The 23,724-nt window shown below is 40.2% G+C and overlaps 1 protein-coding gene across 1 annotated transcript; it reads right to left on the minus strand.

Annotated features, from left to right (window-relative positions):
- Positions 1-1,434: 1,434 nt before the first annotated feature.
- Positions 1,435-20,437, minus strand: LOC149019760 (Cysteine proteinases superfamily protein). The gene is made up of 11 exons (XM_089153734.1): positions 19,801-20,437; positions 3,742-3,795; positions 3,572-3,649; positions 3,283-3,439; positions 3,168-3,172; positions 3,013-3,087; positions 2,801-2,926; positions 2,516-2,734; positions 2,167-2,280; positions 2,016-2,051; positions 1,435-1,868 (listed from the first exon to the last, which is right to left on the minus strand). The coding sequence occupies exons 1-11, from the start codon at positions 19,867-19,869 to the stop codon at positions 1,731-1,733; spliced, it is 1,071 nt and encodes a 356-aa protein (XP_089009860.1). The 5' UTR covers positions 19,870-20,437; the 3' UTR covers positions 1,435-1,730.
- Positions 20,438-23,724: the final 3,287 nt, after the last annotated feature.

Here is a 23,724-nt window from a genome sequence, read left to right on the forward strand (position 1 = left end):
ATTGAGCAAGTTGACCTCAAATGATGTTTTCGAGTGTTATGAATGTAACTTGCTAGTCTCCCAACTCTCTAAGGAGACTAGCAGAGAGGGGGAATTAGAATTTAACTTCTTGTAAAACTCTTACTCTTTTCTATTTAAAGATAATAAAACCTCACCCCAAAAGTAAGTTGGGGTTTTCTTGTCGTGGATGTAGGCTTCACAATGAATGCCGAACCCCGTTAATTCTTGAGTTCTTGTGTGAATGTTTATGATAAATTCAACAATGCCTCATCTCTTCGTGGAAGTCCCCTCGCCATCATCAACCCTAGCGACTCCGCCGGACTGTGAAGGCGACTTTGAAGCAATAGGCACAGGTGGTTGCTTACGGTGCGACAATCTCCTTTCTCCTTTCTGATTTCAGGAGGATAGAACGCCGACACATGACTGATTCATCAGCCAGTAGAGCGAACAAAATTGATGAAAACAGGTTTGCAAAAACAAAAACGAGGAATGAAATACCTCTATTACAATATGTTACTAAATTAACTAATTTGACAGGTTAAGTAGGACAGAATGTACGTGTGGGGTCTTTTTGAAGTCTCCATCTTTTGCTTTAAAGATCCGCCTAGGAAGAAAATTCTAAAGTGAAATAACAAGAAGACTGAGTTTTAGTAGATTTTGAGGATGATGCAAATTAGGGCGTAGAAAAACCCTTTTAAATTGGACAAGATAACTACCAGCTTTCCGCGGAAACTATATTCACGCAGTAATTCAATGGAAGAGAACTCTAGTTTCACTTTGGATTTTGGGAATTGCAAATTGAGTGGAGTCGACCTTAAGAAGATCATGGCCAATGAAAAACTTGCTGAGATTGCGTCCATAGATCTGTCGCATGCCAAAAAGTGCTGGGATCTTCATGAGCAAGCTCTAAAAAAAATGGAAATGATAAAGATGAATCAAATACATCAACCACCCCTCAACATCAACGATCACCGACATCAGTTCCCCTTCCCTGTTGCCGATCATCAAAATTGGGTTTCCACAACGTACCCAAGATTAGTTCATCTGAACCATGGAAGATCGTAAAGCCTCATCTTCCTCACCCGCACAGGGTTCCCTAATGCTGCTTTCCCAGGGAACGCCAAATCTTTTTGCAGCAGCCAATTCAGTATTCCCACTCAGTTCTAGATGGATCGGCTGCAAGTTAACCAACTCCAGAATCAACTTAATAGCAAGCCCGTTAAATTGCTGCGAATTGTGTGGATGAATAATGGTAAATCCGCCGTATTAGTTTTCTTTTTTTCTTTTCACTTTTTTAACTCCACCACTAAAACCGAAAAAAGAAAAGAAAAAAACAAAACAAAACAAAATGGTGGTCGACCACAAATCTCTACTACCACTTTAGATCTAGACGAACTATTCGTAGCTCAGTTTAATGAGAAATACTTTTTTAACCAAAAAAAAAAAAAAATTTGAAAACTAGTTCAGCCAAATCAATTGATTGGTCATTGCTGTATACCACATAGGAGCCAAATGTATGATGTGACTTTTTCTGGATCAAATCTAACTTGAATCAAACAAGGGGTCCAGTTGTTACTATTTTTTCGATTTTCCTTTTGGTAGAATGTATCCTGCTAGTAGAATGTATCCCGTTTTGTTTCTTTCCACGCAGACATAAAACAGAATTTCAGGTCTTCCATCATCAAGTTACCACCACATAAGTAAATAGCAATGCTCGCAAACAGAATCAGTTATAGTATAGGAGCATCTTGATTTTCATCAACATCACCGTGCTTCCTGATCAAGTTCTTGGATGACGGCAAACCAGCTACTGCACCTTCCTCGATTCCACATTCGTTTGTTCCTCGCCTGATCATGAAGTAACCGTCCTAAAAGCAAACAAAATAATGAGTTAGCACTCTCACACAAAAATGTCTGCATTGCACAGTACTCTATAACGGTTAGCAATATAGCATACTCTTTTTGGGTGAGTAAAAATATAGCATTTTCATATAAAGGAGTCGGAGGAAACATACATCACCCCAACTCTTATTCCACTGGTTTGCGAGAAGCTGCAAGACAGAGAGGCAAATTAAAAATTTCTGTTATTTGGTAAGAAAATTAAACTTAAGATCCATGAATAAAGATGATGGATTCATATTTTAGAAAGTAATTTTAGGAAACTACCCAATAATCTTCCCCGTCAGCGGTGGTTCCCCATCCAATTAGCTTCACTGCGTGGCCTCCCATGATGTCTCCCGTAACATGTTTGTAAACCCCAGACTTATAATGAGCAAAATCCTAAAAATGAAAACAAAAGTTCGGACTCATGTTTAGCGAAGGCAAATTCCCATCAAGACTGATGACAGCTAAGACGCCAAGAGGACTCTGGATTCTGGACTATTTTCTTAGTATCAAAAAATTGATAGTGATAGAAAGCAAGAGATGCAGATAACTTTCATGTCACAGGTTCATTATCATGAAGGATTCAACATATTCATAAAAGGAAAATCAAGTGGAGGAGCTTTTAGATTACCTCATAGACAGTGAATGCAACCTCAACAGGTCCATTTTTATAGACCTCGGCCATAATATCATAAGGATTGGAATTGATTCTGTAGGCATTAGCACTGAAATGCTTTACTTCCCACCACAGCTGGTTCTTATCTTTACATTTCTTTTCACACTTAGGAGTAGGATATGCAGGTTCACAACCAGGGTGAGAGCAGCCGACATCATCGAAATATGGGTCACACTGCAGATTATGAAACCATCAGTTGAGCTACATACCAAGACCATTATAAGAGTGTAAGCTTTCTACCTCTTCGGTAACAACACCATGCTGAATGAAGTAACGCCATGCATTGATAGGATATCCCCCATCACAACCATCTCCACACATAAAGCCGCAGCATGACAAGAGGTCATTAACAGACAGTGAAATATTCTGACATACACAAGACAACAGATTTAAGATTTAAATGAAGGGAAGAAAGGGACATTAAATTCTGAACCCAAAGGAAAGGAAGGTACCAGGCCAAAATGGATGCAAAACCGATCGGATAGAGATTCCACAGCACCAAAAGCCCAACAAGATCCACAGTGCCCCTGGCACATAATACCAAGATTGGTTAAGCAACACAATTATACTTTTGGCTGGATAAAAGTAGGAGTGAGAACCAACTTACTTGATCTTTCATTCGTAAAGATGAAGGCCCAGTGCCCAGATGGAAAAAAGGTATTGAAGGTCAGCCTCTTATTTCATAAATTCTAAACTAACGAGAGGCAGAACAGGTAACTGACCAAGTATTCTCCCAATAGTGATACACTGAGGCCAAACTGTCCTTGCATCAAACTCCGCAGGCAACTTCAAAGAATTTATATGAGTTATGATGGGGATATCCTTCAAATCATTCTTCGGTGTTGGTTTCACTCCAAGGAGGTGCTTGAATTGGCCAATCTACACAACAGAAGCTCAGTGGCCAGAATGTGTGTTATAGAGGCTTAAATCTTTTTTTTTTTTTTTTCTTCTGTTTTTTGAAAAATGTGTAAAGGATATTATAAACAAAGATTCTGCTTCTTAGGTACGCACAGTGTAATTGTGGAAGCGAGGATTCATGGCTGCATCCCATCCACTTTGATTGGTGTTTATCCGTTGGATGATTGCCTCCTGCTTTGACAAAGCGAACCTGAAAGTAATTGATAAAAAGCAATACAGGCTAAAAAAAAAATATCTAGTGCATCAGGTGAAAAGCAAAATACCTGAAGAATCTCAGAGCTAGATCGGGTTGTAGGAAAAAGTTCCATTGCCACCACCTGTAGTTTTAGAATCATCAACCAAACTAAACGTCAGAACTATTTACTTATTCATATTCTACAAAGAGAACAGATCCAGTACTTGAGAAATTGGAAAAAATAAAGGAAACATATGAACTTCCCATGAATTGAAGTTCTTTGTTTGGGACTCCATACAGTTCAGAAAATATGTGAGCTTTATAAGCAGGTGAATGCCCCTGAAACAGGCAACTTATTTCATGCACGAATACTTGTTTGCTAATCCATTTGGAGATTTTTTTTTTCTCAGACAAACTTAAAACAATAACAACTCAGCCCTATTCCAACTAAACTGGGTTGGCTACATGGATCTTTGCCTTCCTATCAGCTCTATTCCAGGTCATGCTAGCTATAAGGCCGAAGGCATGCATGTCTTTTCTCACCATTTCACCTAAGGTTTATTTTAGGTCTGCCACTAGTTCTTTTAGTTCCTTCAATTTGGACTAGATCTCCTCCATTCTAGAGTATTCAAAGGCCTCCGTTGAACATAGTTGTGCCAACTCAAATAATGTCCACATTGCTTATCATGTATCGGAGCTACTATCAAACCAACACTAATATGATCATTTCTTACTTTGTTTTTCCCAGTTTTGCACTTTTGGCACTCATCCATCTCAACATCCTCGTTTTCCCTACACTAACTTTATCCATATGATGCTTCTTAATTGCCCAACACTTAGCACTATACATTACAGTCAATCTTACAATGATCCTGTTAGAAAATAAACTTTAACCAACCAAAACAATGCAATAACAAGAAGAACTAAGAAGAAAAAAGAAGAAGAGAAGAAGGAAAAGAAGAATTGATAGGAATCAAATAAGCCTGCGATTCTAGCTTAGCACTCCTAGAATCACAACCTCTTATTTATAGATATCAAGACTACAACTTGAGAAGCAAGCCATCTTGCCCTCTAAAAAAGGATATTAAGAGTACAACTTAAGGACAAAATTTTCTAGTAAAACTGACTCCTAAAATCTGTCCAAAATAGAAAGTATTGAAAAAGGAAAGTTTTGAAATTAGTAACTAATAGAAAATGGAAACTATGCTTTCTAGAAACTACCAAAACTTGTGTAGCAAGATTCCTACATTAGAAAGAGTAGCATATCTAAGAAGGAAACAAGGAATAATGGCATAATACTGTTCACGTTATAGCCCAAACTTCAATAGATCCTATAGATTTTCCTAGAAATTTTAAAGGAATACATCAATTACACAAAACCCCGAATGCATCTCTTCACTTTACCCTCCAATTTTAGTTCACTTGGAAACATTGTCCTCTATATCACCTTCTTTATTTATGATTGAGTTAAGACACCTAAAATAATTGCCTTGTGAAAACTCCTCATCAATTGTCACCACCTCATTGTCCATCCTAGTATAAACACAGTGATGTGAACAAGAGCCTATCCCCTGACCGAAACCCTAGTGTGGGCCCCAAGGCCCCACCCAGGTGGCGCACCTAGGGCTAGCTGAACCTGAAAAGGGGCATTTTGGAAAATTTCTAGCCCTAATTTGCTGTGGATTTTGATTTCAGAATTTTAGTTTTAATTTTTAGACTCCAGTCATGTCTTGAAGGCTTAGTTTGAGTTAGTAATTGAGTTCATGTGTCTTAAGGAGTCTTTCTTTTAAGTAGGATTCTTTGGAGATAATTAGGTATTTTATTTTAAGATTAGTTCTTTATTTTATGTGGTGGTTATTTAGTTGTAAAGGGTATCCTAACTTATGAAGGAAACCCTACTTGAGTATAAGTCTAGTTCCCAGTTTAAGTCAAGTTCTTTCATGATGTAAGGCTATAAGTACGCCATTTTTTTTCATTGTAAAGGCAGAATGAATTGAAAGAATTAAAGCTGATTTTAGAAAAAGGTTGGGTCTTGGCCTTGTGAAAGAGCCACGGCAGTTGTCAAGGTTTCTAGCTTTCAAGAATTCAATCAAAACTTCAACTTCCAACATGTTCTTCCGACCTCCAGTGTTCTTTCATTTCTACAGCAACAATCCAGCCCTAAACAAGTAAGTACAGCATCCAAGAACCCCTCCCCAGCCCTTCAAAACCCTGTGGCAGCATCCCTAGCCCCCTCCCACCCCCTGCAAATTCCATCTCGACCCATCCCTCAACCCCCTCCCCCCAAAATACCCTCTGGCACCCTCCCCCTCCCTTCTCTTTCTCTTCTTGGTTTTCCCTCTCTCTTTTCTAACTTGCGGCAAGTCTGAAAACAGAAAAAATAAGAAAGAAAAGAAATGAAAGAGGAGAAGAAAGATTAGTTGGTCCAATCCTCGTGGTTCCTTCACCCCATTAGCTAGTCCAATATCTATTGACCAAAATCGGAAGGGGGTCTTGGTATTTGCCGCATCCATGAGGTAAAATTATACTTGTCTCCTTAAACTCATTTGGAAAATTGTTTCAAACAAGATTCTATTTGGGTTAATTGGGTCCAATCCTCTATCCTCAAATCCGACTCCTTCTGGACGGTCCCCACCCCTTCTAATTCTTCCTGGACTTGGAGGAAGCTTCTCCTATTGAGGCCTTGTGCCCTTGGCACTATTTCCACCCATATATCTTTTGGATCTTCTACCTCTTTCTGGCTTGACTTGTGGCATCTGATGGGTATCCTCTTCTCTCTCCTTGGCCCCCATGCAGCCTATGAAACCCGTATCCCCAAAGCTACCCCCTGTCCACTTTTATCCACAATGGTTCCTGGGCTCCCCTACCCCATCATAGTCTCACTCAAATCTGGAATTCGCTCCCTAGCATTCTGTCTTACCCTGTGACCTGTTAGTTTGGCTCCCCTCCCCTACCAATTCCTTTATCACATCCTCAACTTTGAACTTTCTTCGATCCCATTCCCCCTTGCCCCCTTGGCCTCCCCTGGTTTGGTTTAAAGGTCATAACCCCCACCACTCCCTCACCCTCTAGCCCTTCCCACCCAAGCTTTCCTTATCAATCGCCACATCCCAGCCAACCCCAATTGTACCCTTTGTTGGAACGGTTTGGAGAATCTTGAGCACCTATTCTTTACATGCCCTTTCTCTAGTTCTCTTTGGAGAAAAAGCCCTTGCATCCATATGGCCCCACTCCGGCATTCTTTTGGTTTTGATCGTGATTGGTCTTGGGTTTTGAGGAACTTTTCAGGCACCACTATTTGTGATCGGATCAGTAAGCTAGTTTTTTGTGCAATGGTTCACCATCTTTGGTGGGAGCATAATCTTAGGCGATGGACTTCCAAATCCTGTTCTCTAGACACGATTTGGAATGCCATCTAGTTTGACGTTTCTATTAAGCAGCTCTCTATCCCCCATCCCCCCGGTTGCTGACACCCCCAAGAAATAGGCCCATTGTTGTCTCCTAGGGTCTTAGCTCCACTTTCCAGCCCCCAATTTTAGGGGTTGTTTTCTTCCCCCCCCCTTTCTTGTACCATTTGTTTCTTGCTTCTTGCTTTGCTTTAATTTATTATTTAATGATCCAAAAAGAAAAAAGAAGGATTCAAGAAAATTGCCCAAGATCCAATCAAAATATCCAAGAAACCTCCCAACTTTGATCCAACCCTTTCCCATCATCCCTAGAACCTCCCCAACCACTCCCACTTAATTTTATTAAATCCTTTTCATTCCAAGATTGATCCCTTTCCTTTCAACCTTTGGTTGATTCTGGACATCTCAAAACCATCCTATAGGATAAAACCCTAATTTTTCCCTTTTCCCAAATTATCCCAACCCATTCGCTTTGTGATATTAGAACTTTCCCATATCAATTTAGAATGATCCTTTTCATCCCATATTAATTTTGAAATAATTCTCTCCCTACCATAATGGTCCAAAGTATCCCAATAGGAATTTAGTAAAACCCTAACCTTTTTCCAATCTTCCCATAACTTTAGCCTTAGGTTTCCAAGTTACCTTAAAATCATCTATGAGTCTTTTGGATCTTATTTGCTGGTTTGGAGAGCGTTAATTTGGCAAGTACTAGAGAAAAGAAGAGTTCAAGTAAATATGTATATATAGTTAATGATATGTATGATGGTTCGGTGACTAGTGTTAGAGCAGTGGGGGGACAAAGTAATGAATTCCCGATAACAGTTGGGCTTCATCAAGGGTCAACTTTAAGCCCATATCTATTTGCACTGGTAATGGATGAATTAACCAAAGACATTCAAGTTGAGGTCCCCTGGTGTATGCTTTTTGCGGATGATATTGTGTTGACTGATGAGACCCAGGTGGGGATTAATACCAAATTAGAATCATGGAGAGGAGCTTTGGAATCAAAAGGCTTTAAACTTAGTAGATCGAAGACAGAATATCTAGTTTGTAACTTAGTCATGATCAGGCAGATGATGAGGTGGTGATACTTGACAATAAAGAGATCCCTCAAAGTGATTGTTTTAGGTACCTAGGTTCAATTATAAGTAAAATAGGTGATTTAGAGGATGAGGTTTCCCAAAGAATTAAAATAGGGTGGATGAAGTGAAGAGGTGCGTCCGGGGTCTTATGTGATCGGCGTATTCCATTAGAGCTTAAGGGAAAATTTTATAGGACCGTTGTTCGACCAGCTATGATGTACGGTGTAGAGTGTTGGGATGTTAAAAAGAATCATATAGATAAACTCAGTGTAGTAGAAATGAGGATGTTAAGATGGATGAGTGGCAAAACTCGGATGGATAAGATAAGAAATGATCATATTAGAGTTAGTCTGGGAGTTGCTCCCATAAATGATAAGCTTTGAGAAAGTCGTTTGAGGTGGCACGGCCACGTTCAATGGAGATCTATAAATGCCCCTATACGGAGAAGTGATATAATCCATATTGAAGGAACTAGAAGAGCTAGGGGTAGACCCTAAGATAACCTTAGGAGAAGTGGTGAGAAAGGATATGTATAGCTTAGGCTTTGAATCTAGCATGGCCTCAAACAGAACTAATTGGAGGGCAAGAATCCATGTAGCCGACCCCATTTAGTTGGGACAAGGCTTATTGTTGTTGTTGTTGTTGAAAGGTTCTAGGCAAACCCAAATTTTAGGGAATTCATGCAAGAAACCCTAACCCTAAAATTGGGTTCACATCACGAAGTCACAAATATATCGCATCTTCATTATACTTAGCTTATAGCCATTTGATTTCAAAGTTGATCACCATAACTCTAACTTGGCATTAATCTTTGCTTGTGTTTCATCTACTAAAATAATATCATTAGCAAAAAACATACACATCTTGAATGTCTAGTTAAATCATCTGCAATAAGTGTAAACTTATAGGGGCTTAAAACTGATCCTTGACGTAACCTAATTGTAATAAGTGAATACTGTACCAACATATATACCTCTAACTAGGTCCACGTAATTGCTTGTAACATTTCTCTCTTTTGGGGCTTCCAAAATAATGTCGTAGGTTTTTTCCTAGGTCACTAAAGACCATATGAAGATCCTTTTCTTACAATATCTAAATCTTTCCTTGACAACTTAAGCCATTGTTTTGAGACTACCTTTCTATTCAAGATGTCATAGTGCTTGATTAGGTTAGCCAGGTTGAAAGAAAACAAACACGTTAACCTGAAAACTAGGAATATGGGAGAAACTAAATATGATTAGAACTTATAAACCATACATATGGTGGGACTAAGACTAATCAGTATTAGAGTTCTAAATGGGATAAGCATGTGGTTAAAACATCAAATCAAGCTGACAGTTGAATATGAGATATGAATAGCAGTAGCAACAAGAAGAAGCCTTATCCTAACTAAATGGGTCAGCTACATGGATTCTTGCCTTGCAATCAACTCTATTTTTTAGGCCATAATAGATACAAGGTCTAAGCCAGTATAGGCTTTCTCACCAAACCTACTAAGGTCATCTTCGGTTTGCCCCCTAGCTCTTCTAGTTCTTTCGATCTGGATCAAATAACTTCTCCATATAGGGACATCTAAAGGCCACAGTTGAACGTGGCCATGCCATCTCAATTAACTTTCTCGTAGCTTACCATTTATCGGAGCTACTCTCAGAACAACGCTAATATGATCATTCCAAATATTTTCTTCCTAGTTTTGCCATTCATCCATTTCAAAATCCTCATTTCTAAAGCACTAAGTTTATCTACATGATGTTTTTTAACAGCCTAACACTTTGCCCATACATCATAGCTAATCGCACAACGGTCCTATAGGATTTTCTTTGAGCTTTAAAGGAATACGTTGATCACACAAGACCCCGGATGCATGATGTGAACCATAATCTAGCATTTGATTGATTGAGTAATGCCCTAGATTTAGGCTCACTCCAGAATCCACTTTGATAGAACCAGCAATCAACTAGGGGTTAGAACACTAGGATATAGGGAATGGGTTGGTTAGGGGTGAATTTTATCACTTATGGATTTGACATTTTAGGGTTTGAGAGGACTTAGGGTTTCTCGGGTTTTGGGGATTTAAGGGATATGGGCTTCCTTTGCATAATTTCCTAGGGGAAAGGTTAAGTTAATGTTTTGTAGTTAGATATGTTTTTTTATGGATCACAAAGATGCAAAACCATATAAAAAAGAAGGGTGGTGTGATGGATGGGTTAAGAAATGATGGCTAGGGATGCAATCAATGTCCAAAATTTCACCCCATGTCGGGGTTTTGATGGTTCGCTAACCACTGAAACCCTGATATGTTGGCAAAATTTTGCCAACATGTGGGGGTGTTTCGGTCAAATTTCAGATTGGGGGGCTAACTCTTACCATATGCACTTCTATCATCTCTTCTAATTCCAATTACAAGAGTCGATCAATCTTCTCTCACCATATGCATTTCCATCAAATCTTGTGATTCCAATTACAAGAGTTAATCAATCTACTCTTACCAAATGCATTTCCATCATATCTTGTGATACCAATTATAAAAGTCAATCAATCTTCCCATATGCATTTCAATCTTATCTTTGGATTCAATTGCAAGAGGCAATCAACCTTAGTTTATGCATTTCAATCACATATTTGGTTTCCAATTATCTGGCCAAGTATGCTCCGATCCACGATTGATTAGCTCCTAATTTTCGTTGGAAAGTCGATTATAAAGGACAAGAAATCACCAAATTTATCGTGATAATTTGAGAAATCTGTGATATTTCGACCATCCGTGTCTCACCAATTTTTTGGCAAAAGTCGGCGTGTTTCCACCTAGAAACACGGTGAAATATTGCAAAGTTTTGGTGATATTTCGCCAAAACAACTCAGTGATATTTGGCCAAAATTTTATACCACGAATGCAATATTTACTTGTAAGGGGAGGGAAGTAGAATATCTTTAGCAACTTAGTCTCACAAACCCGCCGCGGCCACCCGCTAAGGGAGCCCCACGCTGAAAGCTCTTCCTTCAATTCTTAGCTTTATTCAATAATTCAAATGTGATTTGTTACAACTCTGAGTGGCTTATTTATAGCCTACATGAAGGAAAACATAAAAGGACTCAACTTCTAAAAATAAAATAGGCTTGGACTCTAACTTGCAAGCCAATCCTACATAAGGCTTACTTGATTGAAAACTAAATCAAATAAAGATTTTATCATATCTCACTCTAGAAGGATCCAACTTGGAAGAGTAGATATGGAATCCTAACAAGACACATACTGAAATTAAGGGGATACTTCAGAAGTTGGGAATCATACTTAGACAAGGAATCTACAATAACTCACAAAATAATGACTCAAAAAAAATAAAAAGTTAAATATAGGGTCCTAATAACAAGCTGGACCTAACAGCCCCCTATCCTTGAATTCCACAAAAATCATCAAAATGACCAAAATACCCTTGGTATGACTAGGGGCAATAGGGCTTGGGGAAAGTAACCCTGAGCCCTATGTTGCCCTTGGAAACAGTTTACGTCAATGCACCCCTCCACTTATCCACCCTATTTTAATTCTCTAAGAAATGTTATCTTCTATCACCTTCTTTATTTATGACTGAACCAAGGTAACTAAAATAATTGCTTTGTGGAATCCCCCTATCATCAAGTTCCACCACCTCATCATCCATTCAATCACGACTAATTCTACACAATTGACATTCTGTCTTCATGCTACTCAGTTTAAAGACTTGATTCCAAAGCTGCTCAATATGATTTTAACTTCATATCGACCCCTACTAGTGTCTCATTTACAACAATATATCATTAGCAAAAGCATATTGTATACGCAAGGAACCACATCTCGAAAGTCTTTGATTCATCCATTATAAGCGCAAATAAGTATGGGCTTAAAGCTGATCCTTAATGTAGCCCTACTGTAATAAGGAATTTACCACCTCGTCCAGCATGTTGTTCTTACACTTGTCACCAAACCATCATACATATCTTTAACTAGTCCACATATTTGCTTGCAACATTTCTTTTCTCTAGATACTTGCCAAATTAACACTCTAGGGATTCTATCAGAAGCTTTTTCTAGGTCAATAAAAACCAAATGAAGATCTTTCTTATACTCTCTATACATTTCCACAAGTCTCCTAATAAGATAAATAGCTTCCATTGTAGATCTTTTAGGCATAAAATCAATTTGGTTTTCCATGATAGTAACATGGAAAGAAAATCCAAAAAAAAAAAAAAAAAAAAAAAAAAAAAAAGAAGAAGAAGAAGAAGAAGAAGCAAACAAACAAACCAGAAAATAGCAAATATAGCTTGAATGATTGAACCATTTTGATGTTACTCAAGTTAGGGCGAATAGAGTAAAAGGGGAAGGGAGTTAGCTAAAACTCAACCCAATCTAATGGTTAGATATTCTAAAAACAGCTATCAGCTATAAACTTCAGATTCATATGCAGTCAAATAACCCTATCACAGACCTGAAACAGAACAAAATAAAATAAAATAAATAATGGTAGATAGAGAGAACTTGAAGAGCAAGAACAAAGCATAAACTACACATAGAAGAAGTTCTAATATCACTCAACAGGAAGCCACAACAGTGATAAAAGTCCGCTGAAAAAAAACTGCAGGACCATAATAGAAGAGAAATAAGGTATACCTGTTCATGAGGCTCTCACCACTGTGGGTCTGGCGAGGGTCATAATGTCTGCAGCCTTACTCTTGCCTTAAGAGAGAGGCAGTCTCAAAGACCTGGACCCATTACCAGTTGGTCAAATCAAAGCAGCCTTACTGTTAGGCGTATACTTCAACACTTACCATTGCACCAAAGTGTGCCCAATAATGGAAAAGAGACAGGAGAAAAGAAAAAAGAAGGGAAGAAGGGGATATAACCACAGGCTTCACCACCTATGGCATGCTGGGAAGGATGGAAGAAAGGAATATCAACAGAGCCTTCACCATATATGGCTTGTGGGGAAGGCTTTGCCACCTTGGGTTGCACTTGCTTATGACACCCCACCCAAACTCAACCCACATCCGATGTGGCTAGATAGCAGATGCCCAATGATGTGAACATAATTCTAGGGCTAGGATTTCTAGAATAATTTCCATAGAATTAAGGATTTGCCAAGAATCTTCCAGCAAAAACCCAATAAAGTTAAGGGAACTTATAGGTTGTTAGGGTTTAAACAAAATCTATGTGGATGGGTCGTTGGGAAGAAAGGTAAAAGTAGGGTTTTATCAATCTTTTGGGAGGTAACAGAATAACGGGGAATGGATAACCAAGATGAAAATATGGGATATTTGGAAAAGGGAAAGAAACTAGAGAATGATCAATATGGGATAGATCTTTGAGAAATCATTCTTGAATCCTTTTCCTTCAATTCTCTTTTCTTTCTTTTCTTTTCTTACTTTTATTTTCTTTCTTCTTTCTTTCTTTTTTCTCTTCTCTTCTTTTCTGCTTTTTCTTTTCTGTTTCAGATCTACTGCTTGGAGGGGGTGGGGGCTATTGCAAGGGCTGGGGAGGTTTGTAGGGGGTACAGGCAGGGGCTAACGGGGTTGCATGGGGTGGGGAAAGCTGCTGCTGTGCTGCAGCAGCAAGGGGGAGGGGACTATAGTGGTGCACACGACAGGGGAGGGGCAGGGGAGTGTTTGCAGGGGTCTAGGAGGGCTGCTGTAATTGCAGGGAGGAGGGGAAAAGCTGCAATGGTGGGGGAGAAGCTGCTTAGGGTTTGTGATGGGGTTGGAAGTGAGGGAAGGGGTGAAGCTGCTGTACTTACTTGATTAAGGCTGCTGTTGCTATCGATGGCTGCTAAAATTTGTTAAAGAACAGTGCTAGGTAGGATGCTTTCTCAAAATCCATCGTGGCCCCCTCAAACAGGAACCAATTTCACATGATCAAACTCAACTTACAAAGAAAGAGTAAGCCTTAATTTATAGCCTACTAAAAAGCACTTGACACTAAATGAGATTCCTTCATAGATTAGGATCCCACCACATAAATTCAAACAATGAAATAAAATTAAACGTCTTTCTCTAATAGACACATGCTGAAATAAAGTTTAAATAACTCAAAACTCTAATCTAAGGAAGTTCACTTGAAAAAGAACTCATTAGGTCACTCAACTACGGACTTATGTCATGACTTTTTAACCAAATTGGACTCTAAAATTAAATCTGAATTTCTGGAATTAATTCCAGCAGGGCTGGAAATGGAGGTCGAATGGGGGAGGGAAGCTTGCTGTGACACAGGGAAAAGGGGAAGAAAGGGGAGGGTCACGAAGGTATAGGAGAGGGGGTAGGGAAGGGCTGGGACTGTCGGGGGGGGGGGGGGGGGGTAGGGGTCTTCTTACTCACGTGTGGCTGAAGGTGCTTGCCGGATTCTGCTGATGGAAGCTTGAAGAAGACAATAGGGATCTCAATCTTGAAGAACAATGTACACCAAGCCAACTGGAGGGTACCCAAGAGGGATCCCACGACTTTACCAAAGCCAATTCTTAATTCATTCAATAATCAAAAACTGCCAAATTATATGAAAGACTAGTCTATTTATAGCCTCCACAAACCATCATAGACTCAAGTAATGAATCCCGACCAAATTGGGATCCAAGTACTTACTAAAATAGGACTTGATTAATGAGAACTACTTTTTCAGGTCTTTTTTCAAACAACAAGAACTCTTTCCTCATGAAAAAGTCTCGTTCTGCTGTATGGGCTTTCCCCAAGGTGTAAAAAGTATTATCTAGCTAGATCCTAAGATCTTGATCCAAGGCTTCATATGAAGCATCTGAGGATTACTAAGCCCCGGATCCACTGAATTAGGAGAATCCACTTTTCTAGGCAGGTGAGTTGGTATATCCCAAGGAAGAGCAGAGGGAAAACTTGACCACTAACCTTAGCGAAGATAAGGTTCCTAAAATTAGGGAACCCTATCCTCACCTACTAACAACTCCTCCTAACAATCAAATACCAAAATTAACTCAACAGCTAGGACTCCAAAATAGAAATAAAAACAGAATTAATTTTCCTAAATTAAAGTGGTCTTGGTCAACCAATTATGGCTCAATCCAAGGGTAGGAAAATGACCATTCTGCTCCCGGACATATTCGGCTCTCCCTAGGGGGCTCTTGCTCTCAGATGGGCTTGGGCCTTCTTTGGGGACTGTCTAGAGCTGGTTAGGGAGGCTTCTTAGGTAACTCGTGTGGGCCCCACTTAGGGTTTCAGCCAACGGGCAGATTCATGTTCACTTCACCCAAAGACAACTAATGACTTTCCAATTTAGTATAGTAGAATCTGAATCATTTGCAATGGAAGATAATCAACTACTTTTTTTACGAAAAGCAAAATCTTAGTATTACCTACCGAAACAGTCCAGGCAATTAGTTACAACACCATGGAGTTCCAAACCAATTGGCTAGGTTATGAGCTGGCCATAAGTAGTCACGAGGCTGTTTGATAAAAAAAGTTATGAAGCAGTCACAAAGTCATTTCTACATCAAACAAAAGGTTGAACAAGTGTTGGCCAAGATGCAGATTCTGACTCTGCAACCACTGTCTGAACTGAGAAGAATCTACTCAGATGACAAGAGAAATCAGCTACTATGTATATCCATATCAGGAGGGAAATCTATGTCATAACGTATTCACATTACCATATATCCCTTCCACCAAAATACAAAATTTACAGTTATTTACACATAGGAGTATCTCTACAAGACATCAGGAAAACAACATTAATGGTAGCAAGATCTCAAAAACCAATAGCACCACCAGGCACAAGAGTCACAAGCATGGCTAGTTTCGTACTCCTCAGGATCCATGCCTCTGCTGCTCATTGCCAATATACATTTGTCGAGTATTCATTCCCCTGCATCCCCCCCCCCCCCAAAAAAAAAAAAAAGAAAGGGTACATTGTGGGGGAAAGGACAACACTGACTGGTACAATTAGCCTCTCCTGTAATATCATGTACAATGAGGAAACCATATGGGATGAGCTCCTGATGTAAACCAGATCTAGGGCTAAGGGTATTTCCCTAGATTTAAGGGTTGCCCAGGTAATCCAGCAATTAGGGAGGCTCAACTAGGAAGTTTAGGGTATGTTAAGGCTCTAAAACCCTGCCGTACTTAGTAATTCAGATCTGAAATATATTAAGTTAGGGTTTGTAAAGGGTTCGGCAAGGGTTAGGGTAGGAAAACAACCTTGCTGTCCTGCAGTTGTAGAACTGACATTATTGCTGTTCTGCACCTTCAGAACTTGATTCTAAGGTTTGAGAAAGGTCTGACTGGTAGCAGTTTAAAGTTTGCAGAAATTAGGGAAGAAGATGAAAGTGCAGGATTTTCTAAAACTGAGAAAACTGGGCTTAACTAAGAGAATAACAACAGAATTAGAACCTAAAGGATGGTGTTACCAAAGGAGAGATGAAAGGGATGTTTAAGGGCCTAAAATTTAGGAGTCGCAGGGGAAGACCTCTATGGTTTCCGCAGGGGAGAAGAAACCAAGGGGAAGAGGGGAAAGGAAAACGTAGGGCAGGGAAGGTGGGGGAGGGCCTAATGGGGTTGTTGGAAGGTAGGGGAGGTCCTGGGGAAGTCGTAGGGGCTTAGGAGTGCTGCAGCACAGGTGCAGCAGCAAGATCAGGGGGTGGGAATTGTTGCACAGGAAACCGTAGGGCAGGGAAGGGCCTAATGGGTTCGTTGGAAGGTAGGGGAGATCCTGGGGAAGTCATAGGGGCTTAGGAGTGCTGCAGCACAGGTGCAGCAGCAAGGTCAGGCGGTGGGGGATGTTGTGCAGAACAGGGGAGGGGCTTGGGTGTGTGTGCAATGGCTTAGGGGAGGTGGGGAAGGGTAGGAGGACTCTGCTACTTAGTTGGATCTGCAGTAGTTTGACTGTGGTTGCCGGGGGAATGTTTGTGAACTGTTGGATTGAAGGAGCTGAAACTTGAATGAAGATGTAACCTGCCAAGGCCCCCTCAAAACAGGAACCTGGTCCTTACTCAATAACTTTTCATTCAATAATCCAAACTGAAAAATTAGAGGGACTGTTTAACTATTTATAGCAAAAGACTCTAACTTGGGGTGGGAATACTTAACTGATAGAGATCCCACGTCTTCAACCGAAACACTTAATTTGAAATCTAATTACTTAAACATCTCAACCCTAGATTTGGAATCTACTAAAGACACATGCTTAATAAAACTTCAACTTAAAAAGCACATGCTAATTAAGATAACTTAGGACTCATCCGAAACATCTTTAAATCAAAATAAAACTCTTCCAACTAAACCAAACTCAACTTAACTTACTAATTTGGACTCAACTAAAATTTTGAAAAGTTCTGGGGTACTTTTAGAATAAAAATAAGGGACAAAATGCCCAAGATGCCCCCCAACTAGGGATTCGGCCAGTTCATGGTAGTTTCTTTCCCCACTTGAGGTTTCAGCCAAAGGGGTCCTTGTGTTCACATCAATACTCCCCCCTTCTTGAAAGCATTCATCACCTGATGAATGTGTTAATCTAATGCTCCTGGCTTAACGCTTTGGAAATCCTTGGTGTTGACTTGTCCTTGCATCTTGAATGCGGAGAAAGTAGTAGGTACAAGGTGGCCAATACTGCTCCTAGACAATACTCCGAAAGAGTGATAGATTACTCGATGTGATCTTCGACTATAGGGGCCTCTTTTTCAACGAACCAAGAAAGCATGATAAAGACATCAAGTCCAAGGCAGTGCACTACTGATGTGATTCCTCCAAGATACCCTTTAAGATCAAGGGTGGGCCCCATATAGCATGGAATAGGGGTTGGTGCTAATCTGAAATTTGTGGACACCAACTCTTGAACTTCAATTTCATGGGCACGACGATCTTTAAGTAAAGAACTTACTTTCTGGGACATGTCTTCTGCTGATGTAGTAACCTTGACCATATCCCTGTAGTTCTTAAAGGCACTCTTTGTATCTAGTAGGGCTTTGTTTTCAAGGGCTAACATATCCACCTGGTTTTCCACTATTTGGGCCGTGCATCTCTTTGAGACTCCTTTAAATTACCTAAGAAAGCATGGCAGCATTGCTGTACTTGCGTCTAACTTATCATAATCCTGTTGTCTGTCCAAGTGTCCTTCATTGTCTGAAATTTCTTCTAGGGCTGCTTCGAGAAGTGGGCACTGTACTTCTTCTGGAGGAGTGGGCTGGTGGCTTTGGGAGACTGTACCTCCCCTTCTTGGAGGGTACATGCTGACTTGGCAGTCTTTGTTGTAGTTGGTGCAGCATGTTCTCTTGTGGTCTGTCCTAGGAGGGTGTGAAAATTTTGAGGGTGGATCCCTCCTAAGGACAGTACTCTGGTGATGCTGTAACTCTAGAATGAAGAAGAAGCTGAACTTGATGGTAGATATAATGATCCTTAAACAAAACTCTTACTCAACCATGGCGCCCTCAACTGGGAAACCATGAACGTCAAACTCATGTTGGCTTCTTGGAGCCATCTAGGGGGCCCCACCTAGGGTTTCGCCTCGGTGTTGAACTCATGGTCACATCCGTTCTCTCCCTCTTGAAGACATTCATCCCCCATGAATGGTTGCTTGTTGTGGGGACTCTGGATGCTATTGGAACTGTACTCACACTAGGCCTCAGTAGACTTCTGCTGAACTAGGTCACCCTGACTGGATGGCTCTGGGTGGGACTCTCTAACAGTGTCCAGATATTTTCTTAAAACACCTTTCTTCTCTAACACTTGCCAAAATAGTTCTCTATGGTCCATCGTAAGCCTTTTCTAAATTTAGATTGGCAGACTGCACTTTGAATTTATGATCTGCTAGCATTACAATAATAGAAATATGTCCATCCACACAGAATTTATTTCTTACAGTTCTTAAATCACAACCATAAAAACTGGGGTCTCTGACAAGACTACTCCTGATTAGAATGCGGCAACACACACACCAGATCAAAACTTGGTCATAAAAATCCACATCTAAATTGTACAACTCAACCAAAAGTCCGCCCTCATAAGTGATAAACTACCTTAGGGCCTGTTTGGTTACGCGAATCCAGAGATTTCAAATCTCTGGATTCACAAATGGGAGATTTTTACCTGTTTGGTTGTGTGAATCTCTAGATTCATGAAATCTAGAGATTCACATTTTTACACTAAAAACGTGAATCTGTAGATTTATGGGTATGAGGTGAAATCCAGAGATTTCACCCATACTATCAAAGCGTTAAAGATTTGAACCATAATTCAATAAATATTTTTTTAGGATAAATCTAGAAATTTCATTCCAAAAATTCAAACTAACCAAACAGTTAATTTTACGAACCATGACTCTAGAGATTTGAAGTCTGTAGATTTGAAATCTCTAAATTTTTGAAATCTACAGACTCAAGTAACCAAACAGGCCCTTAGACAGCCATTGGGAAGCCCTATGGCATCCCTATGGCGTTAAGTTCTTAGTGGTAAAAACTCGGCCTTCTCTTTAATAAAAAGTTGTGAATTATACCACATGGACTTTACCACTTCCAGGGTAGAGAAAGACATAAACATAAGGAACGGGGACATAGTCCTTTCTATCAATGGAAATTCATGAATAAGGGAGTAAACCTGCATAACAGACCCAAACATCCAACCGTAAAATTGAAGTTAGAAGGAGAATGAATAAAGGACACATTCATCGACAAATACCTGAGGTAGAAACGGCGAAATAACTCCAAGAAGTATCAAAGCAACCAGACATGGCGAAGTCCCCGTCATCTCGTCCCGCCTCGGAGCTGAATCGAAGTGAGATGTAGTCCCCGTCGACCTGCAAGTCCGTGACAGTCGACGTCGCCCGGCGAGCGATAGGCGCGGATGAACGTTTCGGACGACACCAATTACAACATTATTGAGTTAATAAAGGACAGCTGCGAAGATATTTTCCTCGCTCCCAATTGAAGGGCCCAGCCATACATAAACCCATCATGCTGACCTATCAGATAACGTCACATTGATAAGGATTCAGCAATCCATTCCCTTTCCGCAATTTTCATTTGCCGATAAGATAAGGAAAGAGACCGAGAGAACTCGCGCGGCAGCCTCTTCATAGACCGAAGGAGAAGCCTGGGATGTGTGCCGAAATGCTGCAAGGTCGTTGGATGCGCGGTCAAGATACTTAAATGAAGAGGGATGCAATTCACATCCTCTTGCGTCCGGGCGTCCGGGCATCCGGCAACCCTGGTACCATGAGTAGAGCCACCAGAGGCCGGACGCATGAGACACTGGATGCCCATATCCAGGATCAGCATCGGAATGAACCACCCTCTCATGGGCCTCTGTGAATTCAGAGATTTGAAATCCCTGGTGAATCGGAGACACCCAAGTATAAAACAAAACATGCGGATATACACAAAATGAAGAGATAGAATTCATTGGATAACCTTGGATATTAAAAAATTTCATGAAGTAATGGATGAAATTTACAAATTCACAAAAAATAACTTTATTACAAAATTTGATGAAATCTTATGCTAATCAAACAGTTAGTTTTTTTAACCATGAATCGATAGATTTGAAATTCTATTTTACTTCAAATCTCTAGATTCATGTAACCAAACAAATCATTAATAAAGAATATACAGGTTTTACTCCCTTTGTGTTATATGTGATAGGCTGCATCTTTTGAAATAAATATACCCATTCGAAAAAAGAAAAAAAAAGAAAATTGAGAAATGAAAGATGTGTAAAAAGGTTAAAGAAATGGTAACTACACTATCAGTCTTTTTTGTATATTAAAAGTAAAACTAGAGAGTCTTTTTTGTATATTAAAAGTAAAACTAGAGGGTCTCGGTGGAGCTGGATTAGGGTTTTCTGGTGCTGGATATTCTCTCGTCTGAACCAGCGAATTGAAGGGTTCGTTCAAGTCCTTGGTCGAGTCAACGAAGGCGGATTCCCTAATTCTCGCTATACTAAAGATTTTCAGAGGCTTCGGTGGAGAGAAAACGAAGAAACGAGAGGAAGATTTTCCTCAGAATTTTTCATGCTTTGACTGGTAAGTAAGGAAGAAGAGTGGTTGAAGCGATTGGGAAAAGCCGGATAGAGTCTCTCTGACGCTCCACGAGGGTTTTGTCACTGAAAGGTTTCGGCGGAACCCGACGATAGAGATGGAAAGATTGGCTGCGGGAGATGCGATTGCTAAAACAAATTTGAATGGAGCATCGAAAGAGGAAATTGACCAGATGCAACGAAGCAATAAGAAAGTTAAGCGAGGTCGTGGAGCAGATGTAAATCTTCCACCTGTGGAGGTGCAACGATCTTATGCAGAGATGGTAACTAAAAATTATCCTAGCCCTAGCCAAGAAGAGGGTATGGAGACTGAGGAGATCGACGGTTTCAATGATGATGGATTTTTGAACCAACCCGATTCTGAATGAGACACGGACGATGAGAATGAGGATGATGGCGAGAAGGAAGATGATGCTTTCTGCCCTAGTATTACCTTGTCCAAAAAAGAAAAAGAAAGATTGCGGAAACCATGGCAGCAGACCTTGATTGTTAAACTAGTAGGAAAAACGGTGGGTTTTAAGTTTTTGTCCGGTAGATTATCAGCCCTATGGAAACCTACAGGAGCGTTGGACCTTATTGACATTGGCAATGATTATTATATTGTAAAATTCGCTTTCAAAGAAGATTTTCAGAGAGCCCTAGTTGATGGTCCTTGGGTAATTGCTGATCACTATCTATCAGTGAGGAGATGGCAACCGGATTTCAATCCTGAGGAAGAAGTGCTACAGAAATTGGCGGTATGGGTGCGTTTCCCTGGCGTATCCATAGAGTATTTTGATACTCGATTCTTGATTAGACTAGGTAACCGAGTAGGAAAGGTAATTAAAATCGATTCAACAACAGCCCAAGCTGTCCGCGGTAAGTATGCACGGGTCTGTGTCGAGATTGATTTATCCAAACCCTTGCTGTCCAAGTTTAGACTCAAAGGCCGTGTTCACCAAATTCTCTACGAGTCAATGAATTTGTTGTGCTATGATTGTGGAAGATATGGCCATCATAAAGAACAATGTTCTAGTTTCTATGGCGGAGAGGAATACCAACGACTGAAACCAAAGAGGTTGCACAAAAGGCGATTGAAATCATTAAAAATTCTGAAGCAAAGAGGGCACCAACAGATACATATGGTCCGTGGTTACATGTGCAGAAAACAAAATTCAGAAAAGACAATCGCCGGAACCCTTCTGATAATGCCGGAGAGAAAAATGGCGGACGGGAAAGAGGAGGCCAGAGTGGTACGGAAGACGGAAATAAAGTTAATGGAGTGGGATCAGGTTCTAGATTTGCAGCACTTGCAATGGTTTGCCAAGAAGATCAGGAAGTAGTACCCAACATGGAAACTAGCATGACTCGTGTTGCGGCCACGTGGCAACGTATCACACATCAAAGAGAGGGTAGAAACGTGATGGCTCCTCGAAATCATAATCAAAGAGGTGTGTTAGAGACTAGACAGGAGATTGAAGAGAACTCAAAAAGTTCAAGGCCGCCGTCAAGTGGCCAACATGTGATTAAATACTCTTTACCAGTGGAGTTACAGAAGGCAAGAAATATGATAACAAATTTGACTAAAGAAGTTGAAAATGAGAAGGAACTTCAGATGCAGGACCAAATAGGAGAAAAAGAGGATGTGGAGAATTTTGATCCTAATCTAATGGCTGGGAGAAGTGGAAATTGCTTTGAAAAAAGTAACCACTCATTTTGCTCTCTTGATCTCTTACCTGAACAAGGTAAACCTCCTAATGAAGTTGACGATATGGATGAAATTGTGGTCGAAACACCGATGCTCAATGAAGGACAAAACCATTCCCTTGGGAATGATGTGGTGATGAATGACGGTAACCAAAACCCATATCAAGTTTCTTTATGAAGGTTTTTGCATGGAATTCAAGGGGAGCGGGCAATAAAGCATTTGCCACCACTCTTAAGCATTATAGACAAAAGCATAATCCTGATTGTATTATCATTATGGAACCTCGAATAAGTGGAGAGAAGGCAGAGCGTGTCATAACTAAAATTAAGGGTGTGCGTCACTTTAAAAGCGATGCAGTTGGGCTATCAGGAGGCATATGGTTCATTTTATTCAATACAAATTATCAGGTATCTCTTATTCATACACATACCCAATTTCTTTTTATTGAATTTTTGGTACTGTCAATAATAATAGGTGGGGTCTTGTGGCTATGTATGCCAGCCCCATTGAATCCAATCGACATGAAGGGTGGGAGGATTTGGCTACTATATTGAATTTATATCATTACCCATATTTAGTAGTGGGAGACCTAAATGATGTACTTGATCAATCTGAAGTAAGAGGTGGAAGTCCGGTGTCGATCAGAAAATGTACAAAGTTTAGAGGAAATTTAAATCTATGCAATCTTATAGACTTGGGATTTGTGGGTCCAAAACTTACTTGGAGAGGACCCAAGTGGAACGGTTATCAAAGGATCTACAGAAGGCTGGACCGTGCACTCTGTTCAGGTGGGTGGCGTATCTTGTGGCCAGATGCTATAGTTAGAGCGCTGCCCAGACTCAAATCCGATCATCATCCTTTACTAGTTGAGACAGACTCAA

Source organism: Hakea prostrata, chromosome 4 (assembly GCF_041222555.1).
Source record: "Hakea prostrata isolate BN-2017 chromosome 4, UWA_Hpros_2, whole genome shotgun sequence".
Classification (NCBI taxonomy): domain Eukaryota; kingdom Viridiplantae; phylum Streptophyta; class Magnoliopsida; order Proteales; family Proteaceae; genus Hakea; species Hakea prostrata.